At 58.0% G+C, this 26347-nt stretch overlaps 1 protein-coding gene across 10 annotated transcripts in view; it reads left to right on the forward strand.

The window, feature by feature from the left end:
• The window catches only part of AHDC1 (AT-hook DNA binding motif containing 1), a 71101-nt gene that overhangs the window by 33953 nt on the left and 10801 nt on the right, over positions 1 to 26347 (forward strand). For 5 of the 10 annotated variants that reach the window (XM_033227576.1, XM_033227577.1, XM_033227573.1 and 2 more), the window contains 5 exons: positions 12448 to 12625; positions 12801 to 13025; positions 18140 to 18251; positions 18396 to 18433; positions 19133 to 24061. In XM_033227576.1, the coding sequence (XP_033083467.1) occupies positions 19207 to 24018 (4812 nt within the window). In that variant the 5' untranslated portion in view covers positions 12448 to 12625; positions 12801 to 13025; positions 18140 to 18251; positions 18396 to 18433; positions 19133 to 19206 and the 3' untranslated portion in view covers positions 24019 to 24061. Of the gene's footprint in view, positions 1 to 12447; positions 12626 to 12800; positions 13026 to 18020; positions 18252 to 18395; positions 18434 to 19132; positions 24062 to 26347 lie in introns of all 10 variants that reach the window. The other 5 variants (XM_033227582.1, XM_033227583.1, XM_033227579.1 and 2 more) reach the window with 4 other exon arrangements.

Raw genomic sequence — 26347 nt, forward strand, 5'->3', positions numbered from 1 at the left:
TGGTCTCCCCAGTCAGACTCCCCAGGGCAGGGTTGTATTTCTCCCATCAGACTAGGGGTTCCCGAGGTTGTCTTTTCCTTCTCCACCCTCAGCACCTCTTTTCCTTCTCCACCCTCAGCACCAGCTCATGACTGTTTTTCCAAATGGCATGGGAGATGAGACATTTGGGGTGGCAGAGAATACTAGTGGGGACTCTGGGAAGATACCCTCATTCCACCCCCACTCACTGAAGGAGATTCTTCCCACACTCCTTCCGCCTGGCAGCCCACACTGGCTCTGGTCACAGGAAGTAGAGTACCCTGCCTTTTCTCCCTGACAGTCAGGCTGCAAAGGGTTAAAGGAGCTCTCCCACCCCTTGCCTTGGTATGTGAGCTCCCCCAGGCTGGGGGATGGGAGAATGGGGGGGTCTGTCACCTTATAACCACTCATGTGGTCAGCTCAGACCTGACCAGTCACATTCCTGCCCAGGAGGGCTGGGGCTTGAGGCAGAGGGGCAGGGGCAGGGGCCTGGAGGGGGCTGGGTTTGCAGGAATGGAAAGGGGGACCAAGAAGCTGGGACAAGGGGCTGCTGGGAAGTATTAAGATACATAAAGCTTGAGTCCATCTCCTTATTCCTCTAGGCCTCAGTCTCCCTATCTTTCCTCCCAATTTGCACCCCCTAAAACCTTCCAGTGGTGCACATGCCTGTGACACAGGTACAGACCTGGTCCCAGTTCTAAACAAAGAGAAGAGTGTGGCCAAGGCAGTTTCTGACATGCAGGGCAGCTCAGGGACTTGTTGGTAGCCTGCAGTGTGACTTTCTGGTGCTTAGGGGGAGGTTGGCTAGCTTTTTGGCTGGGTCAGAGGATTTGAGATCTAGGGTATGGATCAGGCTGTGCTAGACAGTAGAAAGAGACCTGGGCGGGGACCCAGGAAACTTGGTTCTTTGCCCAGCCCTGTGCCTGACTCCTAATGGCCTCAGTATCCCTGTTTGAAGGGTTTAGGCCAGTGGTCTCTAAAAGCCCTCCTGTCCTGTTAGTCAATAGCCCTGGGTGAGAGATGAGGGGTGGGGGGCGATGGTCTGGAGGGATGTGGGAAGCTGCCAGCTCAAGGGGGAGTTTGCAACATGATCCCAGAGCGAAAATAGCCCAGGTCATTTTCAGCTGCTTGGGCGGAGGTATCTGATCCCGGCAGGGCAGCTTGGGCAGGGGGCAGGGAGGAGCATTCTGTAAAGCTCTCTGGGAAACCGGACCTTAGGATGGGAGGGTAGGGAAAGGTTGGCATGCCCGGCTGGGCTTCCTGAGACCCGCTGGGGGCCGGGGAATGGAAAGATGAGGAATGCAGAGGGTTAACAGGAGGTGAAGGCTGGACTCCAGCCCCCTTTGGGTCCTGGCCTGGCTGAGGTGAAAGGTCAGCTCCAGGGAGTCCAGGCACAGCTGGGGAAAGAGTAACCCGATCCTTCTCCCTAACCAGGCTCAGGGCATCACAGTGCCGCCTCCCCCAGGAAAGGTGCTTTGACATCCCCAGGAAGGAGTTTGTTTCTACTTGTTCTCAGCAGGAGTTGGGGGCTAGGGGAGGGTCCAGGCCTGTGGGGTCAGGGAGAGCTACAGGCCAGGTGCCCCAACCAATATGGCAGTGCTTTGTCATCCGGGGGTCAGGGGAGGTGGAGGTGAGCCTGCTGGAAAGGTTAGAGGTAGCCTGTTCTGGCCCTGCTCTCACTCTGCCCCATTTATGACTCCTGACGGCCAGCATCAGGGCTGGGGAAGCTTAGAGGTAGGAGACGCTTCTCCCTTCCCCAAACACACTGAGTAGTGACAGAACCTGCCTGGTACTAGACTGTGACAGCAAGATATGTTTGGGGTGGAGAATTACACCTCGACTCTGAGATAGATGGCTTTGCTTTCTGCAGTTGTGTGTGTGGTGGGGTGCTAGGGTGTAAGGTGGTGTGATGGGAGGCTGAGATGATGGGACATGGAAGAACATGGGGTTCAAATACTTGCCCGTCTTAGGCAGGCTATTTTACCCAAGCCTCAGTTTCCCCATCTACAAAATAAGACTAATAGGACTCACCATGTAGGTGATGATGAAGATTGGCACAGAGTAAGTGCTCAGTAAAAAGTAACCTTAACAGGCCTTATTGGATGCCAAGGTCACACACAGTGTGGAGCCAACATTGCAGCTGGCAGTCTGACTCTAGAGCAGGGGTTGGTGAGCTATAGACCATATGAGGGAGAAGGCAATTTCCAGAATGTGACTGCGTCAGTGTCCCCAGGGCTGCACACCAGGTGATGGGGGGTAGTATCCAGATGATTTGGGGTGGGATGGGGTGAGGGGGCTTTCAGTATGTGGCAAGTGGGGAGGTTCGGGGCAGGGCTCTTCTTACAGCCGACTTCTGGGGCTTTCGCCAGCCCCCCGCGCCCCACCCTGACAGGCTTTGTGTGGCTGTGTGGGTGTAGTTGTCCCTGGAGTGCGGCTGTAGGTATGTTTGAGAAGGCGCAGGCATCCCGAGAAAGAACAAGTCGCCTTTTGTACGCGTCCAGCCCCAGGCTGGCTGGGTGCTCTCTGGGGGATCCCCTGTTTCCGCGCCCAGCTCCCCGCCCACGGACAGTGCCCCGGCCCGCCGCAGGCCCCCCACCTGAGGGGCGCATTGAGCGGGGCGCCCCCTCCCGGGGACCCGCGCCGCGGCCGGGGGAAAGGGTCCGGGGAAGAGGGCCGGGGGAAGAGGGCGTGTCCGAAGCCCCGACCCCGCCCCCTGACATCACTCCAGGTGCTACCAATCTCCGGGAGCCCGGCCCGCGCGGCCCGCCCCCTTGCCGGCACCCTCCTAGTGTTCCGGACGCGCCGTGGGTGGAGTCGGCGGGAGGTGGAGGAAGAGGGAGGGCTGGCCTAAGGGGCGGAGACCGTTGAAGGCCTCGCCCTTCCAAGTCTAGGAGAGGCTGAACATGCGACCTGGAGACCGAGCTGCTCTGCTCCGGTGAAGCTCCTCACAAGACTTCTGTCCTGGAGTGCTCCACCTTCCTGCCCACCTGCCCCAGATCTTGCCAAGTACCACTTTGTGCAGGAAGCCTTCCCAGAACCTACCCTCCGATCTTTTCTGATTACCTGCACCCTCTAGGGCCCTCTGTAGTAAGGGCAGTACCAGCACTACTGCCAGCGCTAGCTGCCATCCCCTGAGCAGTTTGCTGTGTACCCCACACTGCTCCATGTTTTTCATGGAACATCTTACCGGCTGCGTTTCTGCTGGCCGTCCACCTTGTATTATCGGGCCCTTCTCACCCACAGGGTTGGGTGTTCCTCTAGTCAGGCCTTACAGACACGGGCCCGCCTCAGAATAGTCACCACTGCCTCCAGAGTCACACGGAGCAAGGAGGTAGGAGCATCAAAGCTGGACACCAGGTTTCCCAGCTCCCTTCAGGCCTTTGGTTCAGGTGTGTGACTAAGAGCAGGGAGTTGCACAGAGACTTGCTTTAGGCCTCACCTTTCCGCATAGGAGGCCTCTGCCCTTCCCTGTCCCTCCCCACAGATTGGAAGAGCCCTAAGCCTACTTTCCTCTGCAATTCACAAATCTGGACCAGAACCCCAACTTCTGGGAAGAGGGAGAGATGTTGTGGGAGCTAGGAGAGCTTTTGCAAGCCAAAGGGGCAGTTCTGGGCTACAAGGAGTATTGTGGGCCCAGTGGATTTGGGGGTGCTTGTGTTGGGGACATAATGATTTCGCTTGCAGGTGGGAGGTTCCAAGTTAGGCAAAGAGGAGGGTTAGGAGCCACAAGTATGTGGGGGTTCACTGCAGTGCAAGGGAGGCAGCGATTATGCTGGGCCAGCACTGCCCCCACCAACAGCCTGGCCCGGTGGAATGCTGGGAGGCCCCAGGGATGGGGCCAGGCAGCCAAGGTGTCTCCGGTGGCACGGAAGCAGTTAAGAGCTGCCTCAGCCTGTTCCTTCAGACAATTAGTGACATCTCGCTTGACAACACCACACTGAGCCGATGCAGACCTCAGCCCCCCCTCCTGGCCCCCCGACGGCCGCTTCAGCTGTTTATTCTTGGGCTTTAACAATTGGGATTCTGACTTGGAGGAGCGGGCGCCCCGCGCTGCCCTCTGACCCGCCGTCGCCTTGGCAACTGGAGCCCGGTAGGCCTGGGCTCTGCGTTAGGATTACAGATCCTGAATTCACAATCTTGCTGCTCCCCTGCAAGCAGCAGCGGCAGCAAGCAGCAGCATGCAGGATCTTCAGCTAGACTGGAGGGGACAGAGAGGAGGGTCCCCAGGGCCAGCCTGAGGCGCATGCAGGAAGCTGGGAAGCCCACAGACAGCCTGGAGAGCCGTGGACCTTCCGCAGCCTCCCTAGGATTGGGCAGGGCCCAGAGCTGCGCTCTACTCCCAACATCTCTGTGGCTCTCTGGAAACTTTCTTCCTGGTAGAACCCCGAGGGCAGGGGCGAGGCTTCTTCCTTACCCTGCCTTTCCCCCTCAGTCAGCCCCCTACCATGCCCAGAGCGCCAAGTGCCAGCAGACTGTGCCCCTGCCGTGCCCGCCGCCATGGCAACAGGCCCCCCTCCCTCAACAGCTCTGCTCCTTCTTCCCCCCACCCTAGCAGCCAACTGCCCCAGCTGAAACCAGAGCTGATGCATCTGTGAGCCTCATGCCCAGACCCACATTCCATTTCTGTCCTCTGTCCCCCCCCCAGTTCTGGCAACGACATCCCTCCTCCTCCTCCTCCTCCTCCTCCTCCTCCTCCTCCTCCTCCCCCTCCTCCCCCCTCCCCCCTCCCCCCCCTCACCTCTGCCTACTCCTGCTGTTCCCCCACACTCTACACTTAGTGTCACCCCCTCTTCCCACCCCATCTGAGTGTGTCTCACCCTCCGACTGTCGCTGTGGGGCTCTGGGTGTGTCAGTCCCTCTGTCTGTCTCTGGCTCCTGGGTCGCTGGTGCTCTGTGCCTCCGCCCGTCTGTGCAGACTCCTCAGGTTCCTTCTCCATCTCTTCCCCCCATGCATGTGTCTTTGTCTCTGCATCATCCTGCCTGTCTCTCTCTTTGTCTTTTTCTTCCTCCTTGTCTCCCTTTCTTCCTGAGTCTCTTTCTTGCTGTTTTCCTTCTTCTGGCATGCTCGCCCTCTCTCTCCCTCTCTGGCTCTCACCCCCTCCCTCCAGATCGTTTTCTCCTTCAGCCTCTTTCTGCCCTGTTTCTTTTGCCTCAGTGTCCTTCGTCTTTCTGTCTCTCTTCCTGGATCTGAGTCTCTGCCTTGATTTCTCCTGCCTCCTCTCTTTCTTCTGACTTTCTCCTTCTAAATACATCTTTCTTTCAGAGCTGGGCCTTTCAGTTCTCCTTACTCTATTTCCTACCAGGTTGTTTCCTTCACAGGCCTGTGAAGGTTGGGGAGCTGGTGTTGGGGGGTGGGGCTCCAGAGTCACCCCAAAGGGTCCCTCTTTTTAGTAGGGGCCAGATGTCCTGGAAGCCCCACTGGGCTTGTGTGGTTGAACCTGAAATGGAGGGTGCAAGGTTAAAGAACCTGCAGAGAGTGTGGCACCAGGAAACAGGAGTGTGAGTCTGCCTTTCCAGGGTTTTAGGGGATGGACTCCATCCATCTAGTCTACCTTCCACTAGCCCAGGTTAGGAACAGAAGATAGTCCCAGGAGCTAAACTGGCCCAAGAAGCTCTCTAGAGGGCAGGCCTCACTGATTCCTGGAATCTGTTCCTTCCCTTGCTAAAATGATGGCAATTTCAGACTATGCCTCAGTTTCCCCAGATGGTATAGGGATACTATCCTTGCTTCATGTCTGACTTCTTTAAAGTGCTTTGAGTTCCTGGAACAAAGTCAAAGTTATGAGGAACAAGGAAAGACTAGAGTGACTCCCGCCCCTTGCTCACCAGCGCTGGGGGACACCAGACAGAATGTTTGTCCAGGGCATGGGTGAAATCAGGGTCCTGTCTCCTTAAGGGTTGGGTGGAGGACAGTGCCTCGCCTCCCCTCAAGACTGGCAGCCCCTGCTGTCTGGCCCGCCCTCCCAGTCTGGGCAGTGGCCTCTGTCCTTCCTTTCTCGCCCCTCTTCGTGGAATGAGCTTGGCATCGTGGGCAAACAGGCCCTGGGGTGGGGAAGCCAGGCCTCACCTCTGGGTGTGGTGAGGCCTGGTAAGGCAGACCGTTCTAGGATCCTGGGGTCTGGGCACTACTCACCAAGGGGCTAGGCGGGGGAGTAGGGGTGCCTGGGGGAGGCAGGTTGCACGCAAGGCATGCTGGGCCCCCTCGGCGGGTGGGTGGGGGGAACAAAGCTGGCATCGAGGCCTCAGCTAAAATTAGCCGCTTCCCTGCGCGGGAGCGAGCATGCCTGCCAGCCGCCCAGATCGCCGCTGCCTCGGCAGGCCATCTGTCGCCACGCTTTGCTCAGTCCCCCAGGGCCCCCCAGCTCCAGCCACCCCCAGGGGCTAGAGGGACTCTGCTCTGAGGCTGTTCCCGGCCAGGACTCTAGGCTCTTCTGCTGTCATGCTGTGTGACGTCAGGCTAGGCCTTTCCCTCTCTGGGCTCCTGTAAAACGAGGGGCCCTAGACACTGACATCTCAGATCCTCTGGTCCTTCCGAGCACCAGGTGCTGCTGCTGGTCATGGTGGGGTGGGAGGTGGGGTGCCTCCCTCCACTTAGAGCCACTCCTCTTGTCCAAGCCTTGGAGCAAGTGGGGTTTAGGGTAAAGGCAGGGTATGGTGGACTCCTGTCAGATTCATTGGTCTTCACTGGGCGGCAGGGAAGCACTGCATCCAACAACACCCCAGCATCTCCCCTGTCCCCTCCACACTTGACCTCCAAGCAGTCTTAAAGAAACAGTTCCAGGTGGGGAGCCAGGAGATCGAGGCTAAACTCAGCTGATCCTAATTTGCTCTGTGGCTTGGGCAAGTCTCTTAGTCTATTTCTCCCTCTCTTCAATCAGAAGCTTCCCATTTCTTAAGGAGTGGCCCACTTTATGCTATCTTGTCTCATGAGGCTGGCACTGTTGTCCCTATTTTACGGATGAGGAAGCTGAGGTTCCTTGTGAAGAAGCAGGGGAGCGGGGGCTGGAGCCCTCTGTGGCCTGAAGTTTGCTGTCTGCTGGTCTCCAGCTTCAGCTTCTTTTCTCTGACCCTGGCACTTCTCTCACTGCGGCCCCTTCCCCCCTCCCCAAAGCCAAAGAGACTGAGCTGCTGCTCCAAGGTCACCCAGCTTGGCCCTGGAGGAGCTCAGACTGGAACCCGGGCCTCTTGGCTCTTGGCCTCCCTCACCACTATGGCCAGCAGGCTGGGCCTGTTCCCTGGGTGAGTCATGTCCCTGGACTTTGGCCTCCTTGTCCCCAGCTCTGTGGCCTGAAGTTTGGAGAGGGGGCCTTTGTAAGGAAGAAGGGCTTCCCTGGAAGCTGTGGGGGTCTCAAGCCATTATCCCACCCCCTCCCCACTGAGCACATGGTGATAGCAACCCCTAACTGCCCTACTCCCCACTGATCTCTAAGCAGTCTCATAGTAACAGCTCCTCAGGCCTTAGGACAGCCCTCCCTCCACCACTCATTCGGCCCCCTTCCTAGATACACAACTACAGTGAATGAGAAATGGAGTGGAGTAGGGGCCGGGGGAGGTGAATGGAGTGGAGTGGGGGCCGGGGGAGGTGAATGGAGTGGAGTGGGGGCTGGGGGAGGTGGCATTTCCAGGGAGTCCGTGTGACCAGCAGCTTCCTCCCCAGCACTCCTCTCCCCCAGCACCCGCCACTGGGCGGGAAGCCACAGCACCTCCCCTCCTGATGTCCAGAGACCAAGGTCACACCAGAGCCCTGTGTGCCTTCACCTTCTCTGGGGCCAGTGGTGTTTGTCACTGGGGCAGTGTGTGGCTGTGCCCGGCTCTGGCAGTGCTGGGGTGACATTCATGCCCTGTGAGCTGTGACGCCTCTGCAGGCAGAGGGACAGCACCACCCAGGCTGGTGACAGTGATAGGGGAGGGGTGAGGTGGGCTGTCACCTGTCCGAGGCAGCCGGGGAGGTGACATGTTGTGTACCCGTCCCACAGTGTTCAGGGAGGATTCCCAGGCAGGGTCGAGGTTGTGTCCCTGCCTCATGCTGTATGGTGGGTGGAGAGCTGCATGCCTTCCTTACACCTGGGAGATGGGACTTGTCCCACGTGTGTGTGTGTGTGTCTTGGTCAACTGTGTGACAGATTCTCTCTGTGTGTGTGCATGTTTGTGTGTGTGTGAGTGCGTGTGTGTCTTAGTCAGCTGTGTAACAGGTTCTCTGTGCATTCACATCCTATTAGTGGGTGTGGGGGTGCCTGATTGCATGTCAGTTATGCCATTGTGCGGGGTGACAGACGCCTGCCCCATGCTGTTGAAGGTGTGTCAGGTGCGCCCATCTCATGCTTTGGGGGAAGCGACAGGTTATGTGCTTAGTTCATCCCTTTAGGAGAGTTGTCACCGACTTGTGCGCCTGTCTCTGGCTGTTGTGTGTGTGAGATGTCACCATGTGCCCGTCGCAGGCTGTTGTGGGGAGTGGCATGTGTGATTCTCTCATGCTGTTGGGAAGTTGTCAGTAACTTGGGAGCTCGTGTCTCACTCTAAAGAGACGACATGTTGCCTGGTGATATGGGGCTGGCAGCTGGTGGGGCCTTCCCATGCAGACCACAGAGCCCCAAAGGGCTGGCCAGAGGAAATGCTTGGGGCCCTGAGCAGAGGGACAAGTGCGGGTTGGGGGGTGCTCAGTCCCACATGATCTACCCTCTCACCCATATGCCAGCCCATAGGACTGATCCCCAGGCGGAGGGACCCAGCATTCTTCAGATGGTGTGGAGAAGGGCCTTTGGGGCCAGGACAGGTGTGTGTGAGGTGGGGCACCAGGCAGGGTTTGCATGGGGAGGGGGGAGCTGTGTCCCTGAGGGCCTGGGGACCCTATTTCCTGCCTCTCCTGCCCCTGAAACTGTTAAACTAATTAAGGCTGTGGAGCCGCAGGATTAATCGGGGCAGCTCTGCGCGGGCTGGGAGCTCAGGTAGTCGATCAGTGCACCGGGGAGGATATTGGATTTCTGAACCGCAAGTCAGCACTATTCGGGCCTGTTATCTCTCCCAGGCTCGAGGGTCAGGAGGCGGGAGGCTCGGCATGCCGGCCGCGCCCGCCCGGCCAGCTCGGGCGCGTCCACTCCCCCTGCCCACACATCCCAGCTCCGGCCTGTCTGCTGCCCACCTAGGCCTCCCCTCAGCCCTTCTGCCCGGCCCACCCTGCCTGTGCCTCGCCGCCTCTCTCAGGCTCCTGCAGAAATCCCTGGTCCCTGCTCTCCCCTGCCTTTCCCATCTCTGCCTGGCTCACTTCCCCCATGCCTCTCTTCCCTCTGGGGCTCTTCCTTGGTCCTTACCGGCCTCAGACTCACTGTGGGCCTGAGCTACCCCCTCCCCTCAGCCTCCGACAAGGCCTCACCCGGCTCTCTCTACCTTCCTCTCCATCTCCCTTCTTCCGTGAGCCCCTCATCACCAGTCCGTCTCTGCTTTTGTGTTTGTGCTTGCCCATCGCTCAGCTTCTGTCTTTCTCTGTCTCTCTGTCTCTGTTTCTCTCGCCATGTCTCTGTGTCTCCCTGTGTATCTTTCTCCCTCTTCCTCTCTGTCTTTTCCTTTCTCCCTCTGGCAAGCTCTCTCTCTTCTGTCTTTTCCTCTCTCTCTCTTGTGTGGTCTCGGCTGGTGTCTGCAACCAGAACACATCTCCCCCAGCCAACACCCCCTGAACAAGGAGGCCAGAGCAGCTAATGGGAAACATGTGATTCTGCCTTGCGCCTGGAGCACCGTGAAGGGAGCCTTAGTCCCAGCCCAGCCCCTGCACCCCTCCTTGCTGCGTTCTCCGCACCACACTGTCCTCTGCATCCCAGCGGCTCCCCCAGCCTGTGTGGGCACTGTTGGAAGTTCATTTACACTGGGTGGGGGCCTGACGTTTATCTGCTGGGGAGTATCAGGTTGTAGAGGGGCTGAGGGCAGCTTTGCTCCTGAAGTCTCCCCAACCCCCAGGGCCAGGCAGACCCCATGCAGACTCCCCCCACCCACCACCACCATATGTAGGAGAACAGGGCCAAGATGAGCTGAGCTGTGGGGGCCTGGATGGGGGGCAGCCAGTCTACCCCCACTGGAGGGCTCTGGGGCCACCCAGATTTCCATCTTTTCCTTCCTCCTGGGCCTCTGGGGAGCTGCAAAGGTGGGGGCTCCCCAAGGGCTTGGGAGCTGCCGGGCTGTGTTTCTGTGCCCACCCAACCACAGGGAAAGGGGGGACAGATCAGAGGAGGGAGGCTCTGGCAGGTTGGAATTCTCCTTCTCTGCCTGTGGATAAATTGTCCCTAATCCAGGCTTGGGGAGTTGTCTGGCTCCTACAGAGAGAGAGAGAGAGAGAGAGAGAGGAAGGGAGGGAGAAGGAGGGAGGAGGGAAGCAGGCACACACAAACACAGTGACACAGACACACACACACCGTCTCACAAAGGGTGTCTCACATGCATGCTCACACGCACTCACACACTGAGCCCTTCACAAAGGTACCACACAAACACTGGGGCACCATTGTGCTGACACACCATGGCACACAGACCTGCTCACACATGTTGACGCTGACACACGGCCATACTGGCACAAACATACAATGACATAGCACAAGGACCCACTGACATACACAGAGACATGCAGTGGTGCACAGACACAATAAGGTCACACAAATCCACACATGCATGGACACACACACAAGCACATACTGACCCATGGTGAAGGAGACCCACAGGGACACCGTGGCCAGTCACACTACCACACCATGACCGTGAAAACACAGAGAAAGGCAGAGGTGGGAGGGAGGGAACACTGATCCACAGTGACACCAGTGCCTGCAGTCACAGGCCTCGAGATTGGAAACCTGCAGGGACAGCAGAGGATCAGCCGCACGCCCCCACCCCCTGCCAAACACACATCCAGAGAGCTCTGAGACAGGCAGGAGCCGGTTTGGCTCCTGACACAGCGAGATGCAGAGAGCCAGGCAGAGCATGTGCACACCCAGGCATGCTCACACCCAGCCACAGCTGGGCTCACCTGGCTACACACAGGCACACATGCACCCCTGTGTCCTCACACGCATACAAACAGGCTTAGCTAGACACACACACACACACACACACACACACACACAAACTGAACAGAAGAAATGTGAAAAGTGCACATACCCACATGTATGACTGAAGACACCAAATCCAGGCACACACTCAACCTGGCATCACACATACACACAGCTGACCACACCAGCCACAACCGAGCAAACGTGTGATCCCACACATGACATGCTTAAGCCCTCATGTACCCACACAAACATACAGAAATACAGAGAAGCACACAGACAGGCTAAATAGACCCAGGAACCCACATGCAGGTATATTTACCCAGACAGCTGAGCCTTGACAGATATGCATTTGCAAAGGCAGAATCTCAATCACACACATACAAACTCCCAGGCAACCAGAACCTGTAAGCAGTCCGTGAGGCCTGGTTCCCAGACCCCCTCTGGGCTCCAGTACAGACCTCGAGGAGGCAGACAAATGGGCAGGAAGCAGGGGGGTAGTGAGGAGGGCCATGGTGGTTAAAGAAAACAAGAGACATAACCAGTTACTGATGGAGATGGGTAAATGCCAGCTGCATATACACCCTTGTGGAAATTCACATCCACCATCGCTCTGAACAGCACCTCTCACACCTACATTGTCAATAAGCTCTTTGCATTATAGTTTCCCCAGATGTTCCTCCCCATTCATAGGATCTCACTTTTCTCATTTTTAGATGAGAAAACTGAGAGCCAGAAAAGTTAACTGACTTGCCCAAAGTCACACAGTTATGAAGGTTGAGCCAAGGACTGTCTTGACTCCCAAAGGCCAGGTTCCTTCCACTATAGTATATGTGCGTGTATATGCATGTGTGTACATAGATGTGCAAAAACACTCCTTCTCGGTAGGAGCCTGGGATTTCAAGAAACAGGTTTGGCAGGTGCAGTGGCTCACACCTGCAATCCCAGCACTTTGGGAGGCTGAGGCTGGAGGATTGCTTGAGCCCAGGAGTTCGAGACCAGCCTGGGCAAGATGGTGAGACCCTGTCCCTACAAAATATTTTTTTAAAACTAGCCAGGCATGGTGGTGCACACCTGTAGCCCCAGCTACTCGGGAGGCTGAGATGGGAGGATCACTTGAGCCCAGGAATTCGAGGTGGCAGTGAGCTATGATCATGCCACTGCACTCCTACTTGGGCCACAAAGCGAGATGAGGCCCTATCTCTCTTTAAAAAAAAAAAAAAAGAGAGAGAGCGAGAGAGAGTGTCTCACAGTTCCCTGGTGGGATAATGGGGTGAGGTTGGAGCTGGGTGGGACTCCATGTATGAGAGCCTCCCGGCTTGGTGTCCCTCTGCACCCTGCTGTCTGGCTGGCTTACCCTGTGTCCATGCTTATCTCTGTGGTGTTGTGTTTGCTTCCACAGATGGGAGCTTGCCTGATTGTCAAGCCATCGGCCTGGACCCCAGAGCCTACCCAGCTGAGCATGTGCAGAGGGCCCCGAGTGCGGGGCGACGCTCAGGCCATTACAGAGACCACCCTGGAGATGCTGATGAAGACAGGCCTTTCCTGCTGAGTCGGGCCTGTCTGCACAGCCTGCTCAGGTAACAGTGTGCAGGGAAGTCAGGCTTGGGCCTGGGCCACCCCCAGGAAGTGGGGATCAGGGGAACTTGCCTCCCAGTCCCAACAGGGATCCCCTCCCAGCTTAGGTCAAAAAGAGGTTCTTTACAGAATCAAAACATATTAACCCAACATTTACTCAAACTCCCCATTATCCAGAAAGGGGAACTGAGGCTCATGGATATACAGTGAGTCCTACCTCCTAGCCTGAGGACTCTTCCCTGCGCCTTGATGACCTGAGAGAACTGGGAGGAGAAAGGGGTTGTGACAATGACCAGGACTCAGGGCAGAGGTGGAAACCAGAGTGCCTGATGTGTGCAGCTGCTGACCCCCCAGGACACCTCTCTACCGGAGTCTGTGGAAGCAGAGAACTGGGAGGCCAAGGTGAGGTGCTGGGAGGGCCTGGGTAGCCCAGGTATGCTAAGGTGCCCCTGCAGGACAGGGAGGGGGGTGGGGGCAGTGGCAGGACCCACCTCACTACTCCTGGCCCAGGTTAGCCCACCCAGGCTTAGGAGCTGCGGAGCCAGGTGAAGCTGCCCTGCCCTGCAGAGGCAACTCCCTGAACTGACACATGAAGCCTCCGGCTCCAGGAAGCTCCCTAGAGCTGAGCCTGCCTGGGGACCCCACCCAACTTCCAAAGGAGCATTCCTGGGGCCTGAGGTCTGGGGGTGGAGTCTCCTGGGATTGTAAGGGTGGGGAGGTACAGCTGTGGGAGGATGCAAGGCTGTGTGTATCCGACTGTAAATGTACAGGGCACTCAAGCTTGTGTGCAAGCAGGTGTGTGTGATGGGCTCTGTCCTTCCGTGCACATGGGGTAATATACAAGAGTTGTATAAGTGGACCAGGCTGGGGAGTGTTCAAGGACTGTGTATGTGGTACATGGGAGTATGAATATGCAGGATTCTGGGTGTGTACTGGGCAGGTGTGGGGATACTGTGTGTGCCACACTGGGTGGTGTGTGTGCAAGGGTGCTAGTGTACACTGGAGAGATGTGTGTATAGACAAGATCTGAATACACTGCGATGGTACAGTGTGCACACGGGGATCTGTGTGTACACTGGCTGTGTGTGTGCCCAGGGTTCTGGATGCACAGTGGGAGTGATGTGCACATGTGGCTCCATTTGTGCTTTGGGTTGGGCAAGCCTTGAGCTGAGCTGGGCTCAGCAGTGCCCAGCCTTGTGGCCAAATCGCTGAAGTCACTTCCTTTCCAGCAGCAACTTTCCAGGAGGAGGAGTTCTTCAGACCTGGGCGGGAAGGGGGGGGGGGCGGAACAAGGAGCTCTCTGGGGAAGGAGGTGGGCGGGGGTGAGAGGCTGCAGGGAGGGCCTAGTGGGGCTGGAGGAGGGGAGTCCTCCGGGAGACAGAAGGAAAGACAAGGACGGGAGTCTACAAGGGCCAAGGCAGGAGGGGAGGGGGGCGGAGCAGGGCGGGAAGCTTAGTCCCTGGGTGACCTCGGAGGGAGGAAGGGAGGGCCGCCAGCAGGGTGACCCTCGGGTCCAGCCAGAGCTGGCGGTGGTGGTGGCGCCCGCACACCTGGCACCCAGGGCAGGGGGCTGGCAGGGGGCGGTTCTAGGGCAGACCTGCTTGCCAGGTGCCCCGCTCCAGGGAGGAAGGGGGTGGGCGAGGGTTGCACAAAGGAGCTCTGTGTGGATGGGGGTAGGGTGGGGTGGGGTGTGCAGTGCTGTGCTGTGCTGTGGGGGGGCCCCTGATGGCCCCAGGGGGTGGGGCAGGGCCAGCTCCCCTTGGGGGCATCAGTGGCTCCAAGGAGACACCTAGTGGCGAGGGAGAGTAGTGCATCTAGTTGGATGGCTGTTGGTGGGAGGTGGTGACTAGAAGCTGAGAGGAGGATAGATTAGAAGTCAAAAATTAGAACTGATGGTTGGGACTGGGACAGTTGGAGGAGGCTGCATGGGAGGGGGCTGAATCTCTGGACACCGAAGCAGTTTGATTTAGAGAAGCCCTACCTAAATTCAGACACCAGCTGAATTGAGTGAGATGGCTGTCTGTCCTTAAGGGCATAACTTAACCTCTCTGTGCCTCTATTTAAATGATGCCAAATGAGTGACAGCTGCCATTATTATTGCCATCATTGTTATTTGTATTATGATATTGTTCCTGGGATCAGGTTGAAAGAATATCTTCAGGTGTTACTGTGTGGGCAGGTACGTGGCTGAAGGGAAGGAGGTGGAGAGAGGTGAGGACTAGTCCCCGAGGGGCAGATCCTGAGAGATAAGGCCGCTGGAGGAAAAAGGAGGTGATGGGAAGGTCTCAGAGCAGGAGTAATGGCCCCTTTGATGCGGTGTTTCCCATTTGAGGACATCCCAGGCCTTGGAACCAGGCTGGGAGGGAAATGGTGGGGGAGGAGGAGTGTGCAAGCTGGAGAGAGGGTCATGAGGCCGGAAGTGAGAGCTGGGGCTGGCAGCCTGGCTCCCCTGGGGAGGCAGTGGGTGGGGGAGGGGAAGGAGGGCTGGGGAAGGGGTGGGGTGGTCACAGCCACAGCCGGGGAGGGTGGGGCTGGGGACTCAAGGATGTGGGCTGGCGCTTCCCGGCACTGTGCACAGCAGGTTGGGGCCCCCAGCCCCCTCCCAGCCGGCTGGTGTCCCTGTGGGCGAGCTCAGACACACTGACCCAGCAGCAGACAGGCAGACAGAAGGACCCCTTTGACTTTGTCCCCAGACCAGGGCTAGGTGGTACCCTTGGGAGGGATCCAAGAGAATGGCCGCTGGGGTGTGGTGAGGAGGGGAGCCAGCTGCTTCCCTCAGATCCTGGAGGCTGCAAAAGAGAGCAGTGGCCAGCCTCAGGAGGCCTGGCAGGAGGACGTGCCCAGAGGTCTTCACGGGTGGATGGAACAGAAGCCACCACCAGAGAGGAGGTTTTTCTCTTCTGCCAAGATCACACCCTCAGGCCCCAGCTGGGAGGTCTCCAGAGCGGAGAAGGCTCAGCTAGCCTGACCCTCAGTAAGGGAGGGAGGGGGCTTCTGGTGGTCATCTCCAAGTGGGTGCCAGGAGCCACGGCTCAACCACACTGTTGGAAATTGGACTTGGGGATTCCAGAGTCTGAGCCCCTTTTATCGTTTGTGAGGGTGTTACCCACTGTCTTCCCTGCGAGGGTAACAGTGCTCCAAGTTCTTGGACTAGAGAGATCCTGACCTGGGAGGGGCCAGGTCCACAGCCAGGCCTGGGAGAGAGCAAAGTAGGTGGGACCAGTAGGTGGGACAACGAGGAGCAGCTGAGGCCTGGAACCTGCAGAGAGAGAAGGAAGAGTGAATAGAGGGATGTTCCACCTGGGTGGGCAACAAAAGGGCCCCTTCCTGTGCCATTTTGTGACCTCAGACAAAGTCTCTTTCCCTCTTCAGGTCTCAGTTTCCTCATCTGTAAAATGGGAGGGGCATGAGATGGCACTAGAAAGTGTACCCACTCGGGTAGCTGGTTAAAAATACAGATTCCCAGATGTCCCTTCACATCTATGAGTCACATTCCCCTGGACTAGGGCCTGGGTATCTGGAATGTTACACAGCTCCCCCAGGCCCAGGCTTTGGAAGCCAATGGGTTAGATAATTTTAAGGTTCCTCCCAGTCTTAAATTAGACCACGGCGCTAGAAGGAGCATTTTCAGAAGTGGCTGAAGGATTGTTACAGGAGCTGGGAGTGGAAGGAGGCTTTGGACTTAAGGCAGAATTAGAAATCCTGCCACTTAGCAACTGTGTGACTTCAGGCAAGTTACACATCCACTCTGAGCCAGTTTCCCCTGTAACACGGGGATAATAAATCATGCCTCCCAGGCTGCTGTGAGGATTCAGTGGGTCATAGATGTGTAGGTAGGTGCTTTGTAGATTGCAAATCGACATCCCCCAAAGGGGAACAGAGAAGTGTCTCCTTCTACTCTATCCTGTCCCTACAGCTCTGCAGTCTTCCTGTGGGGTGACGGCACTGGTAGGTGGGGAGAGTCTACATGAGTCTCTGGCACATAGGTCTCAGTGACCCAGTACTAGGTCAGAGCCAAACATTAGGCAGGCATCAAGGTCAGTCTTTAAGACCCTCACAGTATTGGGGTCCATTCAGCTCCCTGCTCCCTGAGATCCCAGCTCCTGGAATCAGCCATGGCCCTCAGTCCTCGGGCTCCTTTGGGAGTCAGACATGCCTGGATCTAAATCCCAGCTCTGCCCTGACCAGCTCAGGGAGTCAGTCAGTAAATATTTATGTAGCATTCATAGCCCAGGCCCTAGGGTCAGGCAATACAGCGATAAACAAGACAGACGTGATCCTTGCTCCTGAAGAGCCCACACTGTTGCAGGAGACACACTAAACAGCCAGTCACACAAGTCATTGATTATAGTTGCGATAAATACTATGAAGGTGAAGTAGATAGGGCTCTGAGAGGATGTAGCAGGGGCCAGGACAAGACCAGAGGTAGGATGGAGCGGCAGAGTTTTTCCAAAGATGAAGGTGGAAGAAGGATCAGAGAATGTCCCTTTTTACACTCTTGGGTCCCTCCCTCAGCATCCTTTTTGGGTCTGGAGAAGAAGAAAGAGCCTAAAGGGAAAAGGCAGGGTTGATTGCTCTGTATACCTATTCGTTTGTTCATTCATTCAACAAATTTTTTAAATTTAATGTTTTGGAGAAAGGATCTCACTCCGCTGCCCAGGCTGGAGAACAATGGCACGATCATAGCTCAGAGCAGCCAGCCTGAACCTCCTGGGCTCAAGCGATCCTCCCACCTCAGCCTCTTGAGTAGCTGGGACTACAGGTGTGCACCACCATGCCCAGCTAATTTTTAAATTTTTGTAGGGATGGGGTCATGCTATGTTGCCCAGGCTGGTCTCGAACTCCTGGACTCAAGCAATCCTCCTGCCTCAGCCTCCCAAAGTGCTGGGATTACAGGTGTGAGTCCCTGCACCTGGCCAAACAGCCATTTTTTTAAATGCTGCTGTAGGCCATGTGCTGTTCTGAGTGTTGGGAAATACATATAGCAGTGAATAGGACAGATATCCTTGCTTTTATGGTGTTTACCATCTTCCAGAGGATAGTTTCTGTAAGACTGGGGAAGATAATCATATTGATCTCATGTTTGTATGGGGAATTTGGTGAGATAGTCTATATAAAGCGCTTGGCCCAGTGTTTGGCAACAGAAAATGTCCCCAAACTATGGACTTTTATTGTTGCTGACTCCCCGTGTGATTGCTCTGACCTCAGGCGTCTTCACTTTTTCTTTGCAGCTCTTATCCCCCTAGTAATTAAGTAATTTATAATGATCTGATCAGTGTCTGTCTGTCCAGTCCTTGTCCAAAGTAGGTGCTTCATAACTAATGCGTGTATGAATGAATGATGTTACTTTATCTCTGAGCCTCCATTTCTTCATCTGCAAAATGGGGTTATTAATAGCCCCTACCTCACAGGATTGGTATGAAGAATTAAATGAAACGATGCCTGGACAGCTTCCAGCCCAGTACCTGGCGCGCAGTAGGTGCTCACTAAACCTGAGCTGCGATGGTCCTTTCCAGGCGCTGTCCACGCCCCGAGGCCTGGGCTCAGGCCGAAGTTGCTCCACAGCACCCCCAGCTGACAGCCAGCGACTGGCAGAGCCCCCAGGCACGGGGGCCCTCTCTCTTCCAGGTCAGCCGGGTGTCTGCGCTGGACGGAGCGCTGAGGGAGCCGGGGGTGGTACGTGGAGGAGGCCGGGCCGGTGGGCAGGGGTTGAACTGTGGCCACTGGACCATTTGGGGAATTCAGATCTATTGCCTGTCTTGTTGCCCACAGAGATCTCCAGTGTGACAGCCCAGGCGGCAGAGCCGAGGGTGAGTGGTGGGGGTTCTCATGGAGCCCTTTGGGGGTAAGAAGCAGGAAGGCCGTGCCCTTGTTAGAGCTTCCTGGCCTTCTCCTTAAGTTTGATCACCCTGCTGATGTGCTTCCCTCTCAAAGGCAGGGGTCCTGTTCTTCCTGAGCTCATAGCCAGATTTCCAAAGGGGATGAGCTGTCAATAAGTGAAACTGGGCCAGGCATGGTGGCTCACGCCTATAATCCCAGTACTTTGGGAGGCCAAGGCGGGTGGATCATCTGTGGTCAGGAGCTCAAGACCAGCCTGGCCAACATGGTGAAACCCTGACTCTACTAAAATACAAAAATTAGCCAGGTGTGGTGGCGCATGCCTGTAATCCCAGGTACTTGGGAGGCTGACACCTGAGAATTGCTTGCAGTAGGAGGCAGAGGTTGCAGTGAGCTGAGATCACGCTACTTCACTCCAGCCTGGGTGACAGAGTGAGACTCTCTTTCAAAAAAAAAGAAGTGAAACTGGGGCCCATGAGGGGCTTGCTATACATATGGTGGTTTGAGAAAGGCTGGGAGTCAGCAAGGGGATTGGGCTTAGGGTGGGGACAGGAGCTTGGTAAGGAGATGAGACCTCAGGAGGGAGGGGTCCAGGAGCTCATCGAGGATATGGGAAGCTGATGAGGATGTAGGTGTTCAGTAAGGGACCTCCTGCTCTTCCTGCCTGGCAGGTCCTGGTCCCGGCTTCTCGCACCCTCATGTCAGCCCCGGCCCCGCCCGGCGGCCTGCGGAGGACAAGGTCAGGATGCGTGTGAAGCCCCAGGGCCTGGTGGTGACTTCCAGTGCCGTGTGCAGCTCTCCTGACTACCTCCGGGAGCCCAAGTACTACCCCGGCGGCCCCCCCACCCCCCGGCCCCTGCTTCCCACCCGGCCCCCTGCCAGCCCACCCGACAAGGCCTTCTCCACCCACGCCTTCTCCGAGAACCCACGCCCACCCCCACGCCGGGACCCCAGCACCCGGCGCCCACCAGTCCTTGCCAAGGGGGACGACCCGCTGCCCCCACGGGCAGCCCGTCCTGTCTCACAGGCCCGCTGCCCCACACCGGCCGGAGACGGCAGCAGCTCCCGACGCTGCTGGGACAACGGGCGGGTGAACCTGCGACCAGTGGTGCAGCTGATTGACATCATGAAGGACCTGACACGCCTCTCCCAGGACCTGCAGCACAGTGGTGTACACCTGGACTGTGGTGGGCTCCGACTGAGCCGCCCGCCTGCACCGCCACCCGGTGACCTACAGTACAGCTTCTTCTCCTCACCCAGTTTGGCCAACAGCATCCGTAGCCCTGAGGAGCGGGCCACCCCACACACCAAGTCAGAGCGGCCCAGCCACCCCCTCTACGAGCCTGAGCCTGAGCCTAGGGATAGTCCCCAGCCTGGCCAAGGCCATAGTCCCGGAGCCACGGCTGTGGCCACGGGTCTGCCCCCAGAGCCTGAGCCAGACAGCACTGATTACTCAGAACTTGCTGACGCCGACATCCTTAGTGAGCTGGCCTCCCTCACTTGCCCAGAGGCCCAGCTGCTAGAGGCCCAGGCCCTCGAGCCACCATCTCCTGAGCCAGAGCCTCAGCTCCTGGACCCCCAGCCCCGCTTCCTGGACCCACAGGCACTAGAGCCGCTCGGGGAAGCTCTGGAGCTGCCACCCCTGCAACCTCTTGCTGATCCTCTGGGGCTGCCGGGCCTGGCTCTCCAGGCCCTGGACACCCTGCCTGACTCCTTGGAGTCGCAGCTGCTTGACCCCCAGGCACTCGACCCCCTGCCCAAGCTGCTTGACGTCCCAGGTCGCCGTCTGGAGCCCCAGCAGCCCCTGGGGCACTGCCCACTGGCCGAGCCCTTGCGCCTGGACTTGTGCTCACCGCACGGCCCCCCCGGGCCTGAGGGTCACCCCAAGTACGCCTTGCGGCGTACTGATAGGCCAAAGATCCTGTGTCGCCGGCGGAAAGCCGGACGGGGGCGCAAGGCAGACGCCGGACCCGAGGGCCGCCTGCTGCCCCTGCCTATGCCCACGGGGCTGGCAGCCGCCCTGGCCGAACCCCCACCGCCACCGCCTCCTCCACCCCCCGCCCTGCCAGGCCCAGGCCCAGTCTCAGTCCCAGAGTTGAAGCCAGAATCTTCCCAGACCCCAGTGGTCTCTACCCGCAAAGGCAAGTGCCGAGGTGTGCGGCGCATGGTGGTGAAGATGGCCAAGATCCCCGTATCGCTCGGTCGACGGAACAAGACCACATATAAAGTGTCTTCCTTGAGCAGCAGCCTGAGTGTGGAGGGCAAGGAGCTAGGCCTGCGTGTGTCAGCTGAGCCCACCCCGCTGCTGAAGATGAAGAACAACGGGCGGAACGTGGTAGTGGTGTTCCCACCCGGTGAGATGCCCATTATTCTTAAGCGTAAGCGTGGCCGCCCTCCTAAGAACCTGCTGCTGGGTCCTGGCAAGCCCAAGGAGCCAGTTGTGGTGGCGGCCGAGGCAGCCACTGTGGCAGCAGCCACCATGGCCATGCCAGAGGTGAAGAAACGACGGCGGCGGAAGCAGAAGCTGGCGTCTCCCCAGCCATCCTATGTGGCAGACGCCAACGACAGCAAGGCCGAGTACTCAGACGTCCTGGCCAAGCTGGCCTTCCTGAACCGCCAGAGCCAGTGCGCTGGACGGTGCTCGCCACCCCGCTGCTGGACACCCAGTGAGCCGGAGTCAGTGCACCAGGCCCCTGACACCCAGAGCATCTCCCACTTCCTGCATCGTGTGCAGGGCTTCCGGCGGCGTGGGGGCAAAGCAGGTGGTTTTGGTGGCCGGGGTGGGGGCCATGCGGCCAAGTCAGCCCGATGCTCCTTCAGTGACTTCTTTGAGGGCATTGGCAAGAAAAAGAAGGTGGTGGCCGTGGCAGCCCCTGGGGTGGGGGGCCCTGGCCTTACCGAGTTGGGGCACCCACGCAAACGGGGCCGGGGGGAGGTAGACGCTGTGACTGGGAAGCCAAAGCGCAAGAGACGGTCCCGGAAGAATGGGACTCTGTTCCCAGAGCAGGTGCCCAGTGGCCCAGGCTTTGGGGAGGCGGGTGCTGAGTGGGCCGGAGATAAGGGTGGTGGCTGGGCCCCTCACCATGGGCACCCAGGCGGGCAAGCTGGCCGAAACTGTGGGTTTCAGGGGACCGAGGCCCGGGCCTTTGCCTCCACTGGGCTGGAGAGCGGAGCCTCAGGCCGTGGCAGCTACTACAGCACGGGCACGCCTTCAGGCCAGACCGAGCTCAGCCAGGAGCGCCAAAACCTCTTCACCGGCTACTTTCGCTCGCTGCTCGATTCGGATGACTCCTCCGATCTCTTGGACTTTGCCCTCTCAGCCTCTCGCCCAGAGTCCCGGAAGGCATCAGGCACCTATACAGGGCCACCCACCAGCGCCCTACCTGCCCAGCGGGGCCTTGCCACCTTCCCTAGCCGGGGAGCCAAGGCCAGCCCAGTGGCAGTGGGTAGTGGTGGGGCTGGGGCGGACCCCTCCTTCCAGCCTGTCCTGCCCACGCGCCAGACCTTCCCACCAGGACGGGCAGCGAGCTATGGGCTAACTCCGGCCACTTCAGACTGCCGGGCAGTCGAGACCTTCCCCAAGCTGGCTCCCCCGCCCTCAGCCGTGGCCCGCTCACCTACCACCCACCCGCCTGCCAACACCTACCTGCCCCAGTATGGCGGCTACGGGGCTGGACAAAGCGTATTTGCCCCGGCTAAGCCCTTTACAGGCCAGGACTGCGCTAACAGCAAGGACTGCAGCTTTGCCTATGGCAGCGGCAACAGCCTCCCTGCCTCACCCAGCAGCGCCCACAGCGCCGGCTATGCCCCACCGCCTACCGGGGGCCCCTGCCTGCCACCAAGCAAGGCCTCCTTCTTCAACAGCTCTGAGGGGGCCCCCTTCTCTGGTTCAGCCCCCACGCCCCTGCGCTGTGACAGCCGGGCCAGCACAGTCTCGCCCGGTGGCTACATGGTGCCCAAGGGCACCACAGCCTCTGCCACCTCTGCAGCCTCTGCCGCCTCCTCCTCCTCTTCCTCCTTCCAGCCCTCGCCCGAGAACTGTCGGCAGTTTGCGGGGGCTTCTCAGTGGCCTTTCCGGCAGGGCTATGGAGGCCTGGACTGGGCCTCAGAGGCCTTTAGTCAGCTCTACAATCCCAGTTTTGACTGCCACGTCAGCGAGCCCAACGTGATCCTGGACATCTCCAACTACACACCACAGAAGGTGAAGCAGCAGACAGCTGTGTCAGAGACCTTCTCCGAGTCATCCTCCGACAGCACCCAGTTCAATCAGCCGGTCGGTGGCGGCGGGTTTCGGCGTGCCAACAGCGAGGCCTCAAGTAGTGAGGGCCAGTCGAGCCTGTCCAGCCTGGAGAAACTGATGATGGACTGGAACGAGGCATCATCTGCCCCCGGCTACAACTGGAACCAGAGTGTCCTCTTTCAGAGTAGCTCCAAGCCGGGCCGTGGACGGCGGAAGAAGGTGGACCTATTTGAGGCCTCACATCTGGGCTTCCCAACATCTGCCTCTGCCGCTGCCTCAGGCTACCCATCCAAACGGAGCACTGGGCCCCGGCAGCCGCGAGGTGGACGGGGCGGTGGGGCCTGCTCAGCCAAGAAGGAGCGGGGTGGCGCAGCGGCCAAAGCTAAGTTCATCCCCAAGCCACAGCCGGTCAACCCACTGTTCCAGGACAGTCCTGACCTAGGCCTGGACTACTATAGCGGGGACAGCAGCATGTCACCACTGCCCTCACAGTCGAGGGCCTTCGGCGTGGGAGAGCGAGACCCCTGTGACTTCATAGGACCCTACTCCATGAACCCGTCCACGCCTTCTGATGGCACCTTCGGCCAAGGCTTCCACTGCGACTCGCCCAGCCTGGGTGCTCCCGAGCTTGATGGCAAGCATTTCCCACCACTGGCCCACCCGCCCACGGTGTTCGACGCCGGCCTGCAGAAGGCATACTCGCCCACCTGCTCGCCTACACTGGGCTTCAAGGAAGAGCTGCGACCACCGCCCACTAAGCTGGCTGCCTGCGAGCCCCTCAAGCATGGGCTCCAGGGGGCCAGCCTGGGCCACGCAGCTGCAGCCCAGGCCCACCTGAGCTGCCGGGACCTGCCGCTGGGCCAGGCCCACTACGATTCCCCCAGCTGCAAGGGCACAGCATATTGGTACCCTCCAGGCTCGGCTGCCCGCAGCCCGCCCTATGAAGGCAAGGTGGGTACAGGGCTGCTGGCTGACTTCCTGGGCAGGACGGAGGCCGCGTGCCTCAGTGCCCCTCACCTGGCTAGCCCACCAGCCACGCCCAAGGCCGACAAGGAGCCACTGGAAATGGCCCGGCCCCCTGGCCCACCCCGTGGCCCTGCTGCAGCCGCTGCTGGCTATGGCTGCCCACTCCTTAGTGACTTGACCCTGTCCCCCGTGCCGAGGGACTCGCTGCTGCCCCTGCAGGACACCGCCTACAGGTACCCAGGCTTTATGCCCCAGGCGCATCCTGGCCTGGGTGGGGGCCCCAAGAGCGGCTTCCTGGGGCCCATGGCGGAACCTCACCCCGAGGACACATTCACCGTCACGTCCCTGTAGTGCCAACTGAAGTGCCGACTGGACCGCGAGGTTTTGTTCCTGGGTGAGTCTGGGGATGCGGGCGCAGTGGACAGAGGCCTGGGGGTGGGGAGAGGACATCAGAGCTTAGGCAAGGACAGAAGTATGGAGTGCAGGAAGCAGATGCAGGATTTAAGGGCGAGGCTGGGGACCGACAGCAGGGCGTAGGGACTGAGGATTCGCTGGTGCGGACAGCCTCAGAAGGAGATGGGGTACTTGGGCTGGGAACTCAGCAGGGGGCTTGGATGTTCAGGGGGTCTTGTTAATTGAAATGGCCAGAGGACTATACACTGAATGGATCCCCGTAGTTTGGTTCATCAAGCTTTCACTTCTTTGTTCATGCTATGTCTTGGGTAGGAAGTGAGTATTTCCCAGGAAATACGCTGATAAGGGCGGGCATTTGCATTGCCCTGTGTGAGACAGGTGAAGGGAGGAGCAGGTTGGATGGTCGTCTGCCCAGGGCCTATCCAGAGCACCAGTCCTGCTGGCACCCCCATTCCCCTGGGAGCTTCATCCATTCTAAGAGGCAGCCTGGTGAGGGCCAGGCCAAGAGTGGCCAGTATGGCTTGGTCACACACTCTGCAAGGGCTTCACAGGATGGCCCAAAGTGTCTTCTCTTGGCCTCTCAAGGTACCCCAAAGGCTATTTTCCAACATCTTTGGCCTGAGATAGGCTAGGTGTGGCCAGGAGCATGTAGGGTAGGGACCCAGAAGTGGAGAAGGGGTGCTGGGATCCCACTGTCCCCGCAAACCTGCAACCAGTGAGACTATCTTCAGGCAAGGTATTTTGACCCTAGAAAAGCCAGTCCCTTTCCTGAAGCCAAAGACTTTTCTGAGAGTTCAGTTAAAGAATGTTAAATGTTTCGATACTGTTTTTATCAGGTACTGTGACCTCATTAGTTGGAGTCAGTTTTAGTGTTCTCAAGATTTGGTGTTTTAAAAAAGGAAAATAAAAGACAGAAAATGCCCCCAAAATGATCAAAGAGAACAAGGTTGAAGGAGCCATCTTCTTGAAGAACAGCCTGCTCCAGAAATACAGCCGCTACTGGCCCTGCTTTTGGACAACAGATCTGTCACAGAATTGTCCCAGATGTGGTGGTTGGTGGCAGGGCAGGCTGGGGGCATACCTGCGCCCCTCACCCTTCACCTCTGCTGCCACTGAAGCTTCCTGGGAGTTTCTCTTCCTGGAGGAGTAGCTGGGCTCCTGGAAAGTCCCATCCATGCTCTGGGAGGCCATTAAAGGCCGGGGTGACTCAGGGTCCTGAAGTCATGTCAGTGGAAACTTGTTGCCCGCTCTCCGCCAGACCCCAGCTCCCCTGGTGCCTGAAGGTAACAAAGGGCAGCATGCGGGAGTCAGGAGGCCTCGGGGAGGATCATTCCCAGATTGGCCACCAACTTGCCACATGCCCTTGACCAAGCTTTTGTCCCTCTCTGTGCCTCAATTTCCCTATCTTTTCAAGGAAATTTACTTTGATAATCCCTTAGGCTCTCACAGCTCTGTGTGGCAGAGACAATGAAGCAAACTTTTTTTTTTCTTTTTTGGCAGTATCTTTTCCTTCCTAATGAAGCCAGGCCAAGATTAAAACGGCCTTCCATTCCCCATGCATCTCATTGCAAGCAGCAGAACCTCAGATCTGAAGCAGGCCAGGGAGAAGCTGCTTAGGGTTTAAAATGTCAAACTGTTGATCCTTCTCACTGGAGGGGAGATGTCTCATGGATAATCCAGAAATGTGAAATAATCCAAAAACCATTTCTCCCAGGCTCTGGGTGGGAAAATGGACGGGTGTGGGGGCTGGGTGTTTGGGCAGGTCACAGCTCAGTGAAATACATAATGGAACCACCCAGTGAGGCCTGAACGCAGGAGGAACTGGGATGCCATCCAGCCCCACATTCTGGCCCTGCTCCCCACTCAGGGCTGGGAGTTAACTGCGCTGTCCTCAAACTAGTGCATTCCATTGTTCTAGAGACATCTGTCCAGCACCCACTAGAAGCCAGGCATTGGGGGCACCACAGTGAACACCACAAATGAGGTACTGGTCCTCAGGGGGCTTCCCATTTAGAGGGGAAGACAGCAAACAGTGGCATTAAGCGTGGATGATTCCAGCTATGGGAAGCATTGTGTAAGAGAAAAAAGCTAGAAGCTTGTGAGCGCACACAGCATGCTGACCAGACCTTGAAGCTGAGGCCTGAGGAATGATGGGGCTGGACAACTGGTGGGGAATGGGAAGAACATTCTGGGCAGAGGGAACAGCAGTGTGGAAAGCCTGGAGGCAGGAAGGGACTCAGCTTTGAGAAACTGCCTATGGGAAGGC

The sequence above is a fragment of the Trachypithecus francoisi genome, unplaced genomic scaffold (genome assembly GCF_009764315.1).
Source record: "Trachypithecus francoisi isolate TF-2019V2 unplaced genomic scaffold, Tfra_2.0 Lachesis_group12, whole genome shotgun sequence".
Taxonomy (NCBI): domain Eukaryota; kingdom Metazoa; phylum Chordata; class Mammalia; order Primates; family Cercopithecidae; genus Trachypithecus; species Trachypithecus francoisi.